This window comes from Hippoglossus hippoglossus, chromosome 18 (genome assembly GCF_009819705.1).
Source record: "Hippoglossus hippoglossus isolate fHipHip1 chromosome 18, fHipHip1.pri, whole genome shotgun sequence".
Classification (NCBI taxonomy): Eukaryota; Metazoa; Chordata; class Actinopteri; order Pleuronectiformes; family Pleuronectidae; genus Hippoglossus; species Hippoglossus hippoglossus.
The window spans coordinates 883,669-900,534 of NC_047168.1; the positions used below are offsets into that span (position 1 = coordinate 883,669).

A 16,866-nucleotide genomic window follows, 5' to 3' on the forward strand; every position below is an offset into this window, starting at 1 on the left:
TTCTTATATCCTGTGGTGTGAGCATGGCATGTATGCACTTCATTCAGTTTGAGTCTGCTGCAGGTTTTTTCCTGTGGTTCAGGGCATAGAGCGGGTCGACCTCGGAGTCCGCCCACTCCCTGGATGACACACGAGCCGTGACACATAGTCCAGGTTGTTATGGTTGCTCCAGACCAGAAACTGCTGTTTCCAGCCAATGATGCCGCTCATCCAACCCCATCTTGATGGGTTCCCACCATCATAATTCCTCCCAGCCGGGCTGAGCTTACTGGAAAGGAATGCACAGCTCAGTGCGGAGGGATCGTCACAGTCAGGCTGCAAAGGGGAGTCTTCAGGAGGGATGGAGGCTGGGGAGGGCTCACTAATCCTTCTATTTCAGAATTCAACCAGCTTGAAAGAGACAATTCAAAGAGCTTTATACAGTTTACAGGATGTTATTGATGATGTTTGAGTGATTTTGAAATGGAAATAGATGAAACGGATTGGTGAATAATATTTTATCTGTTTTGTTTTTGTTGTGACGCTTTGTAGGCAGATCACATTGGAAATGAGGTCTTAATTGTTCTGTATATTTGTTCAGACAGTTTAAAAACTTACTTGCATCAGTGGCCTCCTACAATATCCAACAGGTGGATATCTTTTCTCCTTATTTTCAATATTTGGGTTTTACAGGGTTAGAAGCTGCAGTGGGGTCTGCAGATCTCACACTGAGTCAGACTCTTTCTTATATTCTGGGGTCAGGCTATGGATGTACACCATGTTCTGCACCATGTGAATGTGGCTCCGGAGGAAGATAACAGAGAACATTTAGGCTTAAAACTTGGTGTAAATGACCTCATTGAGTGGATTTTGAATGTCGGGGCTTACGGACACTCGGCTTTTCTGTTGACTTTTTACATTTGAAGAATCAGTCACCACTTACCTCAATTGTATTAAATTTGGCTGCAATGCTGTTTACCCCTGAAACTCCAAAAGTGTTCTGTGGACTCAAACACTTCACCCACCCCTCCATCGGCACAGTGGTGAGTAGATAAACAATTATCATTTTTGGGGTGAACGACCCTTTTAAGCAGGTAAAAGGATAGTGAATGTGGATCCAGTGTGAGCCTTTTCATTGGGCGCTGAGCACATGCCATCTTAAAAAGGTCAGACGCACATCCAGACGACAGGAAGCTGTTTGGAGTAGTGAGCAGATGAGGTGCGATGGCGTCTATTATATTTTTCAAAGATGTAGTGGGGAGAGGGTCAAGTGGACACGATGACATGCCGTCATATGTGACACCATACAAAGGAGGTCCGGTGGATAAATGAGCAGTCAAAACCGTTCACCAGGGAACAAGGCAGATGTGTTTTTGTGGAGGATTGATCCGAATATTGAATATATTGAAATATTCTGGATGAAGTGTGAGGATTATACTGGTTTGAAGAGATCAACTGAGTGACTTTGAGCATCCTTCAAATTGTTATTATAATGTTATAATTGTTGACAGTATATATCTTTCAAACACGTTGTTCATTTAAGTGTCCATATGTCATTGTTTATCCAGGGGGTCACTGTTATTGTTGATTTTAGGGGCGGATAGGTATACGTCATGAAGGGCATTTGTGAGGTTATTTTTATAGGAGTGTATCAAATTGTCTCGCTGTGTCCTCACTAGCTACACGTTTTTGTAATTTGTCTTCGCAGTGTGAGCCTTGATGTCAAATAAAATACACATATGATCTGATTTACCATTATTATTATTATTATTATTTGTAACTGGTTCTGCACCATTAATAACATCATTGCATCTACAAATATCACTGTTATTATTTTAATTATAACTACAACTGTTCCTGCCCCCCTCTCTCTTTCTCTCTCTTCTCTCCCCTCTTTCCCACCCACCTCTCCTCTCCTCCCCATTGGCCTCCCACATTGAGTTAATGATGCAGTTGTTTTCTCTCCACAGTCACCCAAGTGCTTCCTCAATATGGGAACTGCTTTACTGTTTCTCCATAATTTTAAAGGTGCCTTGAGATAATGTTTGTTCGGATTTGGCACTGTATCAATACAACTGAATTGCATTGAATAACAAGAAGTCTTTGACAGAAAAGGTATTTACATTCAGACACAAAGCACTCGGTCTAGTGTGTGACCATGTTTATGAGTTGGGCTCTTTACGTGTTGAACCAGGTTATGAGATTAAAAAGGGTTTTGGATTGTTGATTGGTGTTGTCAATATGAAAGTGAAAATAATTATTTATCATAATTAAGAACAATGGAAAACAGGAGTTCTGAAAATTCTGTTAAAAACACAGGATTTGTTTTCGGTGGATGACAGATGAGAACGCAGAGTACGGGAGAGAACATTTTGAATTTTTAAACTCAAGTACCTCGAAGCTTGTTACATCATTGATGGGGCTGCAATTAATACGATTGGCTGGTGTCTCTAAGCAACTGCTCAGTGAGTGCATTTAAAATAGCTCAATTGTATATAAAATGAAGAACAGATTTTTTTAGATACATTATAAACCACAAGACCTTTGCATGTACTGATATATACGGTTTGTGGTCGGAGTTTCTTGTGCTGGTTGACAAATAACCACAGCAGCCATAAAAGTTTCATCATGGATTTGACACTGGAGTGGTTTCCCCTATGGGTTTGTAAATATATTCTGCAGTTTTCTCTTATTAAACTCTGACAAAACAGAAGGTCTAATACTAAACAGCTCAGGGATGCGTTATGGTTGTATAATAATATAGCTATTCTGGATGGCATCGCCCTTGACTCCAGCGATACTGGGGAGTTATCTCTGATCCGTGTTTGTCCTTTGATTCACATTTAAAAATACGTAACATTGCAAAAATACAGCAGGTCCCGTCTAGAAAAAAACACAGAAAAATGAGTCCATGCCGTTGTTACCTAGCAGCACGTGTACTGACAAGAACCAGGAGAATATGTGTGGCTTCCTGTTAAATTTAGAATAGAATTTAGAATTCTCCTCCTCACGTTGGTGATAGGGCACCATCATACCATGAAGAGGTCATAGTACCATATCAGCCCACTGGAGCACTGCGCTCACGCTTACTTCTCATCCGCACAGTCTCGAAAAAGTAGAGCAGGAGCCAGAGCCTTCAGCTATCAAGCTCCTCACAAAGCTGAGGTCTGCCTCGGAGCAACTCTTAGTTATACTGCTTTAGGCCTAGGTGGTTGGGGGACGCACGAGAAATGGAGCTTCTCCTTTCTCCTCTTGATCACATTAATGTCTCATCATTACATGTTACTGACTTTTTTTTTTTTTTTTCTGGAAACCTTGTGCATTATAGTGGTTCATGGTGGCAGCTGATCGTGGATTAGGATTACAACTAGATTGCTTAGATATACAATATGCCTACTCACATGTACTACCATTATTGCTTCCTTCCTCTCTGTCAGACTTTCTCTTATTTTAAATATGTAAAACATTGATACGCCTCTGCATTTGTGTTAGACACTGTCTTTTCTCATGAATGTTGGAGATATTCATATTTTGTTGATGGGCTTGTCTACACGTGACATTTATAGCACTTCTGTCCATCCTGGGAGAGGGATCCCCCCCCCCCCTCACCACCATCTTCACTACCAGTATCTGGACTCCATCAGGGGATTTTCCTGTGCAGCTCATCAAATGAAAACCACTTTAAATGATTACATCCCGATAGAGTTTAAATACCAAAGACTCCATGTCCAGTCTCCGATACAATAATTGAATTACTCTGTCGCTCCTAAATAAAAAGGAAATTATGAAATACTTTTTGCTGTAAGAGAAATGGTATAATACTACAATGTAGTGCAGACAAAAATAAACATTACATTGAAATGTAGAGGAAAAATGGTTCATTGTCACTTTGTAGCCAAAGAAAAGGCTAAGGAAAAGTCGTCAACTCAACACAATACAAAAGTAGTTAATACAACACGACAACCATAACGTTAATGAGGCAGTAATAAAAGCACTGACACATATAAAATTACATTATTTATTTACAAATAGATATTTTGCAGCAATTCCAAAGTTTCTGTAAAAGATTGTCATACTAAAACATGGTTCTCTAACTCAGATTGTACAAGTGTGACACAGCGAGTGTAAAATACATGCAAATATCTGTACACTCCGTCACCAAAATAGATCTGGTTACAAAATATACTGTTCAGTACAAACATCTGTGGAGTTCAGTTTCACCAGCTGACCAACAATTCATATTCACAAGTTCTGAAAATGCACATTTCAAATGATTATTCCTGCAAGAGTTGTGTAGTAAAATAAGGGAGCTGCTAAATGCTTAGCAAAAATAGTCTCTGCAGCCTCTGTCGATGCTGCTCTCTGCATATTATTACAACAGCAAATATACGGATGTGTGATTATTGGCTATTGAGTATATTGTTTGGGAACAATATAAATAGGGTTTTCTTCTCACAGCAGTGAAGGTAAGTGTTCCATCCCGATCATCTTGCAAAGGTCTCTACATGACTGAGGTTAAGATAGTGGCAGGAAACACTAAAGAAAGAAATGATTAGTTGATTGGTAAGAAGCTTGAACATTGAACGTTTCAGAAAGTGAAGGAGACCGGGAAAATAAAAACCTCTTCTTAAAAGGAGAATGACAGGGAAATTGAAATCTTAAACACCATCACCAGTAGTTAGCTGCCTTGCTGCTACCTCAATGGTTTGGAACCACGACGCTTAATATGCATTTCCACTCAAGCAGTTGTAATATGTGGATTGATGACATACTTGCATTTTACACTCGTTCAAGGTTTGGCCAATCAGATCACAGGTTAGGGGTTATGTGGTCAGGCTCTGTCTGATTGTAATATGATCACCCAAAAACACATTAATGCCAATTCCAAGGTCCAGTCCAATTGTCAATTTTCATTAGAATTGGCTTAACAAAAACGTGAGTACCAGTGTAACTACAGTCTTTATAGTGTTGAATTATGGGCTGTTAGTAGTCGTAATGTTGCAAGGTTAGCAAACGCTTTCACATGTCTACAGGGAATCTTTCAACCCAAACCCATAATGTCTCCGGACGTCTTTACTGCAGAAATGCACCAGGGAGAAAAAGTCAAGAATTACAGCCGTCCCAGATGATGAGCTCAGAAAGAAGGTCTGGAGACTGTGAACCGACAGAAAAAAATAGATTTGGAGCGGATTGACATTGAGAGGACTCCGATTTCTACACTAGCTGGATAGTGGCTACTGAGAAACAGCCCATGTACAGCCAGACTGGGAGAATGGGTTTGAATGGCACATTTCTCATTCACTCTAATTCTAGTTTGTATGGTGCACAGTGCGATCACCCAGTAACATCTTTATGAGGAGAACTTAAGGATACAGCTCTTCAGTGACCAGGACTCTTTTGCTTTTCTTCTTGCTAATGTCAATGTAATGTGACAAACAGTCCATTTTCTTTTTATAATGATAAATGGTCCAAAATGAAGCAAAAAAAAAGCATGGTTTTAATTCAAAAAATAGAATGTTCTCGGGGGAGTACCCTCAAATAGCCTGACACCTCACACTCGCAAAATACACACCACCATAGCACCTACATCCAAGGAACACTCCAATTTCGCTGTGATTAATTTAGAGCAATCCGCCCCCTGCTCTTGAAATCCAACACACACCACAAATAAATTCATACATCTTAACATTCAATAACTGCTGGATTAGTTGGAATTCAAATATACATGGGCATTTAGTTCATTGTGGAGGACTAAAACTCTCAAATAAATGATTTCTGTTTAAGAGGAAACTGGCCTCAGTGAGTCGGAACCACAGGGTTCCTAAAATATTTCAAAAATAATTTCAAGTGAAGTGGTTCTCCAGTGACGGATGACTGGTAAAGGGACTGGCTGATAAACAGAATGGCGTCGACAGCCTCACTCCCTTTCACAAAGTACTCTGCTGGCCTCTGCTGGCTGATTCAGGTAGGTACAGCTCAACTCACATACGGGTTTGTAAACTTCAACTATCACCTGCCAAAAATAATTTAACTGGCCAGATTAATTACAATGCATGAATGGCCCCATTTCATTCAGAGAATCTACTACTTTACCGCTTCCAGACAAATTAAATGAATCCAAAAACAGTCCCACATATGATTTATTGCTGAACACCCAAGCAGCTAACTTCTTCACAGTATGAATATAGCTTATGTTGTTTTTGCGTTTAGATTTCTTTCCGTCAACACCTATCACCAACTTTGGAGCAAGCTGCTAAGCTGTAGATAACGTGAACAAGTGGAGTGAGAAGGTAATGAGTCAATCAGGCTGCTCTGATAGAGAAATGATCACAAATGTCTCCAATTCTGTCGTTTCCACAGCTGCTTGTGTCCACGACTCGACTCAGCAAAAATAAAACTATTCAATCAAATTAGCCAGTGATGCATTCTGAGACCTCACAAGACAGCACAGGCGCCAAATGCATACAACTGTAATTGGTCAAATTGAAATGTTGCCAATGCAAAAACAAAAGTGAAATGAGCGCTCATCTTTTACTTTGGAGTCTCATTTTGTTTTAAAGTTAGTTCTGATGACATTTAATGACAAACGGAAAAAAAGGGAGATAACAAGTGAATACAATTAAGGACTGTGGGCAATGTTCAGAAACTTTCCTCTCGGTAAAAGTTCCTGAAGCAAATTGTTATTTGCATGCACTATTAAAAAGCCCTATAAGAATATAAGGCTTCTCAGCAAAGCAGCTTAGATAATAAAAAACATGGTGGTTGCCTTGCACACCAGGTATGCATGATAATGCAGCATGTTGGCAACATATAAAGCTATATATACACATCTCTTGGGCTGCTCAATCCCCAAAGTACAAGCAAAACGTGTTTGCGGTTTTCACAGCTTTTAAAAGTGCCAAGTGCATAACAATGTGGTGGAAAATGCTGGCATATCTGAACAGTCAGCGGTGTTAAGCACTGCAAGCCCCAGCTCTTAAGATCTGTTGGAAAGTACTTCCTCCTGAGCAGGGAGTGGACTGGAGGTACAAATATCTCCCAAGAACCTATGTTGGACCAGGGATAGGGAACCTTCAGCCTCCAGGTCATTGTGAAGCTGCTAGAACCAGACAAAGTATAATTCTCCCAAAGTGTTTGTTTGTCTCGAGAAGAGACAAATAATGTGTTCAGTAATTTAGCCTTGTCGGGTTTTAGAAAAATCTGAATGGTTCTTAATTAGAAAAATGTTCCTTGTCACTAATTTAGAACCTGGATGCTCTAAGCGAAACAGTAGGGGAACTCAAACTGCATTTTTGGACAGAGTGATTGCTGCCACAGTGTCACATACAGTGGTACCATGAATGTGAATTGTGACGACTCTGCCAGCTGACTTCTAAGTCAGATATGAAAACTGTTAGAGTGGGAAATAATGGCAAAACTTGTGTTGCAAAATGCAAAAGTCCAGGTTAGGTTTCAAGGTCAGATCATTTGGACTCCGAAGTGGATTTAGTCACAGTTTTGTATGATCAGCTGTGTTGCTGCAGCTACATGTGATCAAATGTTTTCTGAACTGATGCTAATGGTGGTCACAACTATTAAAACAAAACCCAGGTCATAGATTATTGAATTCCCCGTTAGTCAGAAATGTATTGATTTTAATTTCAATCTAGTCCTTTTTTTCCTAGTAAAGCTATGAGCGTTTTCCTGCCTCTTTAAAAAAAAAAAAAAATCAGCGGCATGCAATGCAGTGTTTGGACCATTGTTGTCTCTATTTAAATACACCTCAGAGTCACGGTTTTACATTCTTTTCACTCGGTAGCAATACATAACTGAAGCAAAAAGAGAACTGGAGAAGTAGGCAGGATTACACCTCGTAAATCTACAGATGTACTGGTTAAGAAAAAAGCGTAAGAAATCATAAAACGACATTTGAACAGTGACTGGTTTAGAAACTGTAAGCTCCTGTTCCAAAGATGTAAGGAATGTAATAAAACAAACAATTAGAAAATGGTTTACGTCATCAAGGCTTAGAGAACTCAAAAGGTCCTCCGCTTGAGATTGATAAGCAAAAAGAATATCCAGCTTTAAGACCAAAACATACTCTGTTTAAAGACACAAACACAGAAACTCAGCATGTCTGAAAATATATTACCTAAAGTTGTCAGTGCCCAGTCATCCCAAAAACAGGCACACAACTAAATGATTTGGACATACTCGAAACGGGGAAATGGAGGAGACAACTTGTACTCCTGTCCTTTTTATAAATAATTATTATTTTAATCAATTTTGATTAAAGGCAGCATTCTCCTAGTCTGGAAACCAGTTAAATCAGTCACCTCACTCTGGCTGATGGGTCTCCCACTCAGGACCGATTTCCATCTGTTTTGAAGCTGGTTGGCCCAAACACTTGGTAACTGACAAGGGAGTGACCAGTGGGAGCGCTGCTGACCTTGATGTCTGTTGTTGATGTTTGCCACGCTGCTCTACATCAAACTTTTCTATGTTTTGATTGGTTGTAGGTCTGCTCTGCAACTGTCGAAAACAGCCTTTGAAAATGGAAAATGAACGAGCAGGAGGTTTAAGCAACACACCAGGACCTGCCTCAGTTAATACTGTTGTTTTACACACTGTCACACCTGTTGGTTCTTTCGGTCTGAACCGTGACAAACATTTGGTCACAAACTTCTTCATTGATTTAATGAATTGCCAAAGTTCGAGGAGGATAGAAGCACAATACACACTTTTCAGTGATTAGCACCAATGGTTGACTTGCAGCTTTCGTACCAGCCCAAATGAACCACACTAAACTGTTTGTTCCAACCAAACAAGCATCATAAGTGCCATTAATTATTATATCCACATGTGCATTTATTCATATCATCCGACATGAACTGCTAGTCCAGCCTTACTCAGTGCCAGCAAAGAGGTTTCAGCTGATGAACAGTGTGAATTCACAAAGTGGAACTCAGTAGGATGAATGCAAATACTGACTTGTGTGGTGGTGTGACTGGGCCCCAAACATAACCCAAGAGTGAGAATTAGTTAGCGTCACTATGAGGCAGCAACAGAACACACACAAAACACCACCAGGAGAACACTGCCTGCTTGGATTGGTGCCTAAGTTTGGTTGTTCAACGTGTGCACTTAAACAGAGTATGTTTTACGCAGTACAACAATTACACCCCCCCCACCATAAACTCTCCCATCACCTGCCTTCACCAACAACCAGCACTGAAACATGCAGAGATACATAAATGACCGTTAATAAGTCTCTTCACTAAACAATGGTCAATTCAACAGCAACGTCTTGGAGTTTGAATTCAGATTAAGAAAAAAACTTTTAACATGTAGTTGTTAAAAACAGAACATTAAAAACTACTTTTTATAACCCAACCATTTTGCCAAATAGTGTCTTTTTCTTATTTCCGCACCACAACAACTTCCCTGTCGCTCCCCTGCAGCTACAGCGGGACTATTTGCTGATGAACAAGACTCAGAACATCCCCCATGAGCATCTATAGACCAGAATGCAGTGCAGCCTTTTTGTGCAGAGTTTTTTGAGTGTGTAGTGATTGTTGTGACTCACTGTCTTGGCTGGAACAATTATTTCTTAAACAACCGGCAGCGGAAAGCAACAATTTCCATGTCTTCCTCAAAAAGGGAGCTGAAGGATAATTCTGGCTTTATTTCAACCGGAGCACAAAGCTGATAACAAACCCAGCCTACACCCACTTCTATTAGAGCCAATTAAGCCTGACTGGTACTGGCAAATTTAAAGCCCAAACCCAACCTGAGACATGAAGCTACATTTTATTTACTTAATTCATTACCGATCATTAGCTCAGCAGGCTAATTGCAAAAAAAATTACATGTGAAAATACATGTGAAAATAACCCAGTGTGAACCGAAACCTGAAACACAGAACTTTGTCAGCTTTGAAGCTCTTGTTTCTACAAGCCAATACTTTAAACCATGGAAATAAATTCAACATGTGAATAAACCAGAATTATCCTTTAAAAAAGATGAGGCAGATCGAGTTGATAAATAGTACACTATCATGGTACATACTGATGCTTCATCACAAACTGGTGAGATTTACCAGCAAGAGAATCTGAGGAGGAATGGTCCTTCAATGCTGCGTATATATATCTACACTACAATCAATTCAGGGTGGCATCATAGCCCAACAATCACAGAACAACAGTCCTTGGAATCGGAACAGTCTCCGGTTCAATCACAGCAACATGAATCACACCTACTCAAACGGAGCCATTCTGTGTGAGCTGATCAGCTGATTCACTGAAATATGTCACGTAAATGTGTTGACATATCGGGGGTCCATAGACCTCAGCAAAGGGCTACAGAGTTCCTCACCTCTCCATGACAAATATGCCCACATGGCTAGCGCTGTCGGCCCCCACAGGACCGGAGCTGATCTCTAACTTGGCAAAAAACACTGGACTGCTTCATCAAGTGTGTGTGTGTGTGTGGGCGGGGGGCAAGGATCAGGAGAGGCAGAGGGAGCTGGGGTAGGAGGTAAGGGTGCAGACTGGTGTGGGGAGGCCATAGTAGAAGGGGTCAGTGAAGGGGAAGAGGAAGAAGAGGAAGAGGAGGACCCCCAGCAGGTAGGAGGAGAGGACGATGATGCGTTGGGGGTGCTCCAGGGCTGTGCTGACGGCCGGGAAACCCATGTAGTTGCAGAAGGAATGGCAGAGGACCGGGCCAATCAGGTGACCTGAAACACACAGGAGGAAGGTGGGTTTGACTTTATGCCTTACCGCAAAGTGCTGACTTAACATGATGAATGCTGTACTTAAAACAATGTGTCCTCATAAGAATTTTTAGTTGTTGTGTTTTTGGTCATCTTTGCTGCTTTCAGACATGCACTGAACGTTGTTGTTGTTGTGAACGTGTCTGAGCAGAGAACATCCTCTGCATTGTGCATGTGTGAAAGGCAAACTGCGGGGAAAGTCCGGACCCAATTCTCACGAGTTTCTCTGCAAGACATGTCTGAAAACACCTTTTGTTTTGAACTGGATGGCATCCGCCCTCATTCCCATACAAATCACCTACTGTGTCAGATGTAAATGAAAGCTCCTCACCTGTTCTGATGAAGATAAAGGCAGTGTAGGCCCCAAACACCGCTGTGTAGGAAAACTGGAACCCTGGTGTTGACCAAACAAAAAGGACAGTTCATCCGCTTCTTCCTACTTACTGCATCACCCAGTCAGCCCATGTGACGCAGCCACAACGAACAAGCTGCATCCATTAAAAACACAAGTTCTCACCTGCAGAGAGGAAGATTCCTGACAGCGTTCCCTGTCTGAACCTCAGCAACTCGATCACATGGTGGAAGTGAGCTGCAGGACGACAGTATTAGAGAGCAAGTGCAGCAACATGATTTGGCATATGAGCAGAATAAAATAAAAATGTATGAACAAGTAAACAGTGTTCTGAGGAGCACTTAGACCCACAGCTGGTTCATCGCGTAGTGGTACGGGATGAATCAGCTCCATGACTTTCTTAGCATCCCATTTTCTGATGTGACAGTAACCCAAGTAAAGGTAGTACTGTTTTAAGGACCACATGTTTATTATATATACACACCAATATACAACAAGTCATTTTTATCAAAAAGCTAATTTTCCAGGGAACCACTTGTTTCCATTAGTTCCCATTAGTATGCAAATAAACCAGCAGATTCTAGGAAGTTCACAGTTTTTTTGGCTACTTGCTAGCAGCAGAATATGTAGAAAACTTTGACATCATCCGATAAATAAAACCTAATAGGGCTAATGTGTCAGCAAACAGTTGCTTGTATACACCCAGCAGACAAAGAGCATTACCAGCATTCATGAAGAATGACATTAGCGTTCACGTAAAGAATATGACTCAAATATTCTTCACTCAGTTGAACCACAGTAGAGTCAAAATCAAAACAATGAGTTCAAACTGGGAGGAACTGCAGAGTCAGGAGAAGAAAATAAATGTTGGGTCCATCACAAAGTGACATATAGTATACATAGTGATTTTATCCATTGTTAATATAAAAGTAATGATTTTTTTCATGCTTTGTCAAATCTATATTTTACCATGTTGATACAGGGTCTGTTAGGATGTGGCCATGCTGTATTAAATTCTGCTGTTTTGTATCACTCACCTACTCCAAAGAAGAGAGGGCAGGTGAAGATAGCCACAGAAGGGCCAGCACACGGCACCAACATGGGCAGCATGCAGGCCCTGAAGACCAGCTCCTCTGTCAACGGGGCAACCACCTGATTCCTCAACCAGCGCATGTCATTGAAACACAACGTCCAGAAGCACGGGTCTGCAGGAGGACAGAGACACGGCAGCAGGTTGTTTCCTCTGTTCTAAAGAAAGCACTTAATTAAAGTTCACTGACATATTTCACACTGAAGCAGAGGTTTCTTGGAGCAACATTTTGACTGAGAAATAGGTTCTTTAGATGCGGTGGAAATCTTAAATTAGTTGAATTCATTCACATCATGCTGGCTATCTCACCAAAGGCTACCCTGATCCCATCCATGAAGCTCCAGGGACAATCCATGGCCAACTGCATAAGGGGGCCCAAGAACAGGACCTGCAGCAACACACACAGGTTCTATCTTTAGACAGGATTTGTCATCTGAGACATCAAACAACCAAACTATAATATAATTATTATCATATGTATAATTTATCATTTTTACCATTAGCGCAAAGTACTCAATGTCTTATCGAGAGAATCAAGAGATGGACAGATTTCTGGATTAATTTATAGGATTATTTTATACATGCACACAAATACATTTGTCTAAACAAATCTATTCGTCTAAACAAATGTATTTGTCTACACAAATGTATTTGTACATCTATCCTGATCTATTTCGGACTCACAGGGAGAGATGTGAGGCAAAGATAGTGCATGAGCTGACATGGAGAGGATACATTGCGGTAATCTAATTAAAACAGGAAGTGGTTTGGCCGCTTATTTGGTCCATTCATCCACAAGGGCAACAGTTGAAGCAGCAGCAGTGTTTGTGTCGCACAGCTCAGGGAGGACATTAAAGCTAGGGTTGGTGATCCTGGAAAAACTAGCAAGAGTAGGCTAAACTTCCGTTCGGCCCTCTCTCAAAGCTACCTGCCCAAAGCACACAGAGTTTCAGGGGTAAATCCAATACAATTGAGGTAAATGGTGACAGATTCTTTGCCCTAAGTAGAATTTGATTTGGGGGCCCCTCCACACCTTGGTACCACCAATACTATTGACAATGCTCAATCATTCACATACTGTTAATCCAACACATCCATGGTCAATTTTATTAGTTGTAGCTGTTTTGCTTATACCAATGCCAGGGACACATACGACTTCAGACAGCCTTTTGTTAGTTTAATAGTACAAGCAATTACTCTAGCTCTAGCCATTGTCATAAAAAACATAAAAGTAGATGAAATAAGAATTGCGCTTCCTAATAGAGATCCAATGGCTATGCTTGAAGATAGTGCTTAGGTTCTTAGTGCTATAATGAATCCGGGATGACATAAACACTGCGTACAGTGAATATAATAATAATAATGGTGCAACCCAGGATATTTTCTGTAGTTTAGTCAGTTACAGATGTACCTTAAATGCATCGCCTGCTATCCACCACCAAGTAGTGGCAGGTGCTGCTCAGCGTCTGCACACAGTAGCACACAGTTACTGCAGAGCATGTGGCTAACACCTACACTCACTGAGACTTTCGCTTTGATACGAGGGGGAAGCGGGGCCTTGCTTAATTTACAGGGCCCTACACAACACACGCAGTAGGCGTATAGGGGGGGTCCTGCTCCGCTTGTGTTTGGAGGTTCGTTTTTTGGAACACCTTCATATATCATCAACATTGTGGAAGTAGTGTTTCTTACCATGGTGAGCAGCAGAGGAAGTATGATGGCAGGAATGAGGCCTTCAAACCGGATCCCCATGAGAGCAAATAACGATGAGTCAGTCTGACAAACACAAATACACACACAGCCAATAAATAAAGCAAGCCAGGCTCTGTCTGATAATACAGCAGCTGATGTGTTGGAGAGCAACATGACACAACAGTACATATGGATATTAAGAATATATTGATTTAATCTTCAGGCGTTAGACTTGAATATAAAGACAATGGCCAGTGGACTCACCCTGACGCCTGTGAATTCTCTCCATGCCAACACAAAGAGAGGTGAAAGGCCCGACACAATCAGGACACTGGTGAAGCGTCTCTTAATCACAGTAGGGTGATCCCTGAGAATGGAGCAGTGGAGACAATCATCAGACACTCATCACGATCACAGTGGACTGGGGACACAACAAGAGCAGCTGACACAGCTGAACAGCGACCACTCAGAATCGACAGGGACTTAAACCAGCCCGGACTTGTTTTCCTTGCTCCTACAGAGAATTCTCCATCAGAGTACTCTTACTTTGGCATAGCTACTCCCCATCTGTCCAAACAACTATTTCTCGTGCTGGACCTACATGTTCTTGGATTCTTTGGTGGTTGCTGGGCAACTGCTCCAAGTTAAAAAACAGCGACATGTTGTCGTTTTTACAAATAGTTTTTTGTAACACAGCAAGGCTAATCTTTCCCCCCTGGTTCCAGTCTTTATGCTAAGTTTATGCTAACCAGCTGCTGGTATAGATTCATATCTACCCTACATACATTAGAGTGATACTAATCTCCTGCTCCACAAAAAACAAATAAGCCCATTTATAAAAAAAATTATGATTTTAAGTTATTGAAAAAACAACAATAACATTTAAGCCTCTCTAAAGGTGCAGGTTTTCGTTTCTGCTAGGGGCAGGAGGAATTATAATTTTTTTTGTTAAGTTAAAAATTCAGCCACACAAGGTTTAAGGGAAATGGACATCACAGAACAAACGAGGATTTCCACCCTGCAAGTGACTAAGTGTCTAAAACACACGGTTAATCTAGGAAGGATTAACCATGAAACTTTCTGCATCATCCCCCTGGCGTGTGATGTGAGGGGATGTAGTGATGTGAAGCATGCCTGTCCATCCATCTGTTTGCAATCATTTCATTTCTGGAGCAGGACTAGACAAACAAAACATTTGGATATTTGTCAAGAAATCATCCGGGTATAAAGTGGTGCTGTTTGATATTTTAGTTTCTTGAATTTAGTTTTTTTCTGTATTTCCATGGCAATGAGTACAAATAATTTTTAAAAACATACACGTAGACACTGACGCAGATCTCTGGAGAGTTTGTGGGGATAAGAGCTGTCGGTGTGTAAGAAGATCATGTGATCTCCGCAGTGGAATTAATACGTCACTTCCTGACTCTGCCTGCTGCTCCACCTCTCAGCTAAATAATGCAGAGGATTTGATGTTGTGGTGAGCAGAACCACCTGCCGCGTTGTGCATGTGTCAAAGGCAAACTGTGGGTAAACTCCGCAGCAAATTCTCTGGATTTTACCAGCAGTTCATGTCTGAAAACGAGTTTGGAGATTGAAGTCGATAAATCATCTCTGGGAGCAGGACTAACAGCATTGACAGCACTCTGCAGTGTTGGTAATGTTGTATCACCTGTTGGTTACACTGTCACTAAAAAAAGAAAACATTTTTCGAGTCTCTATCCCTGATATGGACAAAAGCGTATGTGCCTGTAATAAGTGATGTTGCACAGGCTTGTTTTCTGATAATTCGACATAAGGTTAATGATCTTAAAAATAACTTGCATTGTAACAAATAACACCTGACAAGTTAAGCAAGGCATATCTGTGCATGCCTGGCGTAAGATGTATGGCAACTATTTTGCAACACAAAGCAGAACATTCATATATTTATATAATAATGTCAAAAATATTTATGATGTTTAATTTATATATGTATTTATAATTGCTTCAAACTAATGAAATATACAATAGTTAGTGAAAAACTTGATTTGAGTAATTTTACGTTACTCCTACGACAGTTCTGTTTGTACCTTTAAGAAAATTCAAATCCAAGAAAACTGGTGACATAAAATAATAGTGCATGCCTCTAATGTATACCATTGTGTGTGTGTGTGTGTGTGTGTGTGTGTGTGTGTGTGTGTGTGTGTGTGTGAGAGAGAGAGATTCTGTGCGCGTGCGTGTACGTGGTTGCACAGGTTAGTCCGGACATGGCTGCAGCACCGGCTCACAGGGTCTGACGCGGCTAACCCCTGGCTGGCCACAGGGCGGCGCTAACAGCGTCTGTCACAACCTGTGAGGAGCACATGCTCGGAGGGGGCTGTCCGCCAGTGATCACTTCCAGAACTAACAGAATCAAATGCGAGACTTTAGCCCATTCAGTGACACAGTCATTGGTTTGAATAAAGAAAAGTCGGAGCGGACACAATCACAATGAATCACGTCGGGACAGTAAGGTGCGATGAGAGCGCACTGTGTTATCTGCGGCTCACCTCGGCAGGTCACTCCTCCACACGTACAAGCTCCCGACATACGAGCAGGCGAGCAGCAGACAGGACAGCACCGACACCCAGCATAAACCGTCGGGGGCGACGAAGCCGCCATCGCTGTGTCTCATTCCCTCTGTCACAAGGGTCGGTGATAAACCCTCCTCCGCTGCCATACCGACTGTCGGTGGAGACTTAAACCATCTAACCACAGAGAACACCCGCCAACATGAGCTGGGGAGCTGTCAGTAACCTCAGGAAACGTGAGCTAATGAAGCTAGCTGAAGCACTAGCTCCTGTGGCGCTGTATTTCTACGTCATGAGATATTGCTTTTTTTTCCCCCTTGTTCTTCTTCGGCTTCGAATATTCTGGCGGTGAGCGCCGTCACTGCCATCTTGTGGACTTCTCTGTGTACTTCACTGAGTATAACAGTGTTAGGTTCACTATGCCCCCCCCAAACAATTGTCATCATTGTAAATG

At 41.4% G+C, this 16,866-nt stretch overlaps 1 protein-coding gene across 1 annotated transcript; it reads right to left on the reverse strand.

The window, feature by feature from the left end:
- Window positions 1-8,221: 8,221 nt before the first annotated feature.
- On the reverse strand, window positions 8,222-16,734 carry rce1a (Ras converting CAAX endopeptidase 1a). Its single transcript, XM_034568742.1, has 8 exons — window positions 16,392-16,734; window positions 14,128-14,230; window positions 13,864-13,947; window positions 12,481-12,559; window positions 12,119-12,286; window positions 11,247-11,318; window positions 11,061-11,123; window positions 8,222-10,693 (listed from the first exon to the last, which is right to left on the reverse strand). The coding sequence occupies exons 1-8, from the start codon at window positions 16,559-16,561 to the stop codon at window positions 10,464-10,466; spliced, it is 969 nt and encodes a 322-aa protein (XP_034424633.1). The 5' UTR covers window positions 16,562-16,734; the 3' UTR covers window positions 8,222-10,463.
- Window positions 16,735-16,866: the final 132 nt, after the last annotated feature.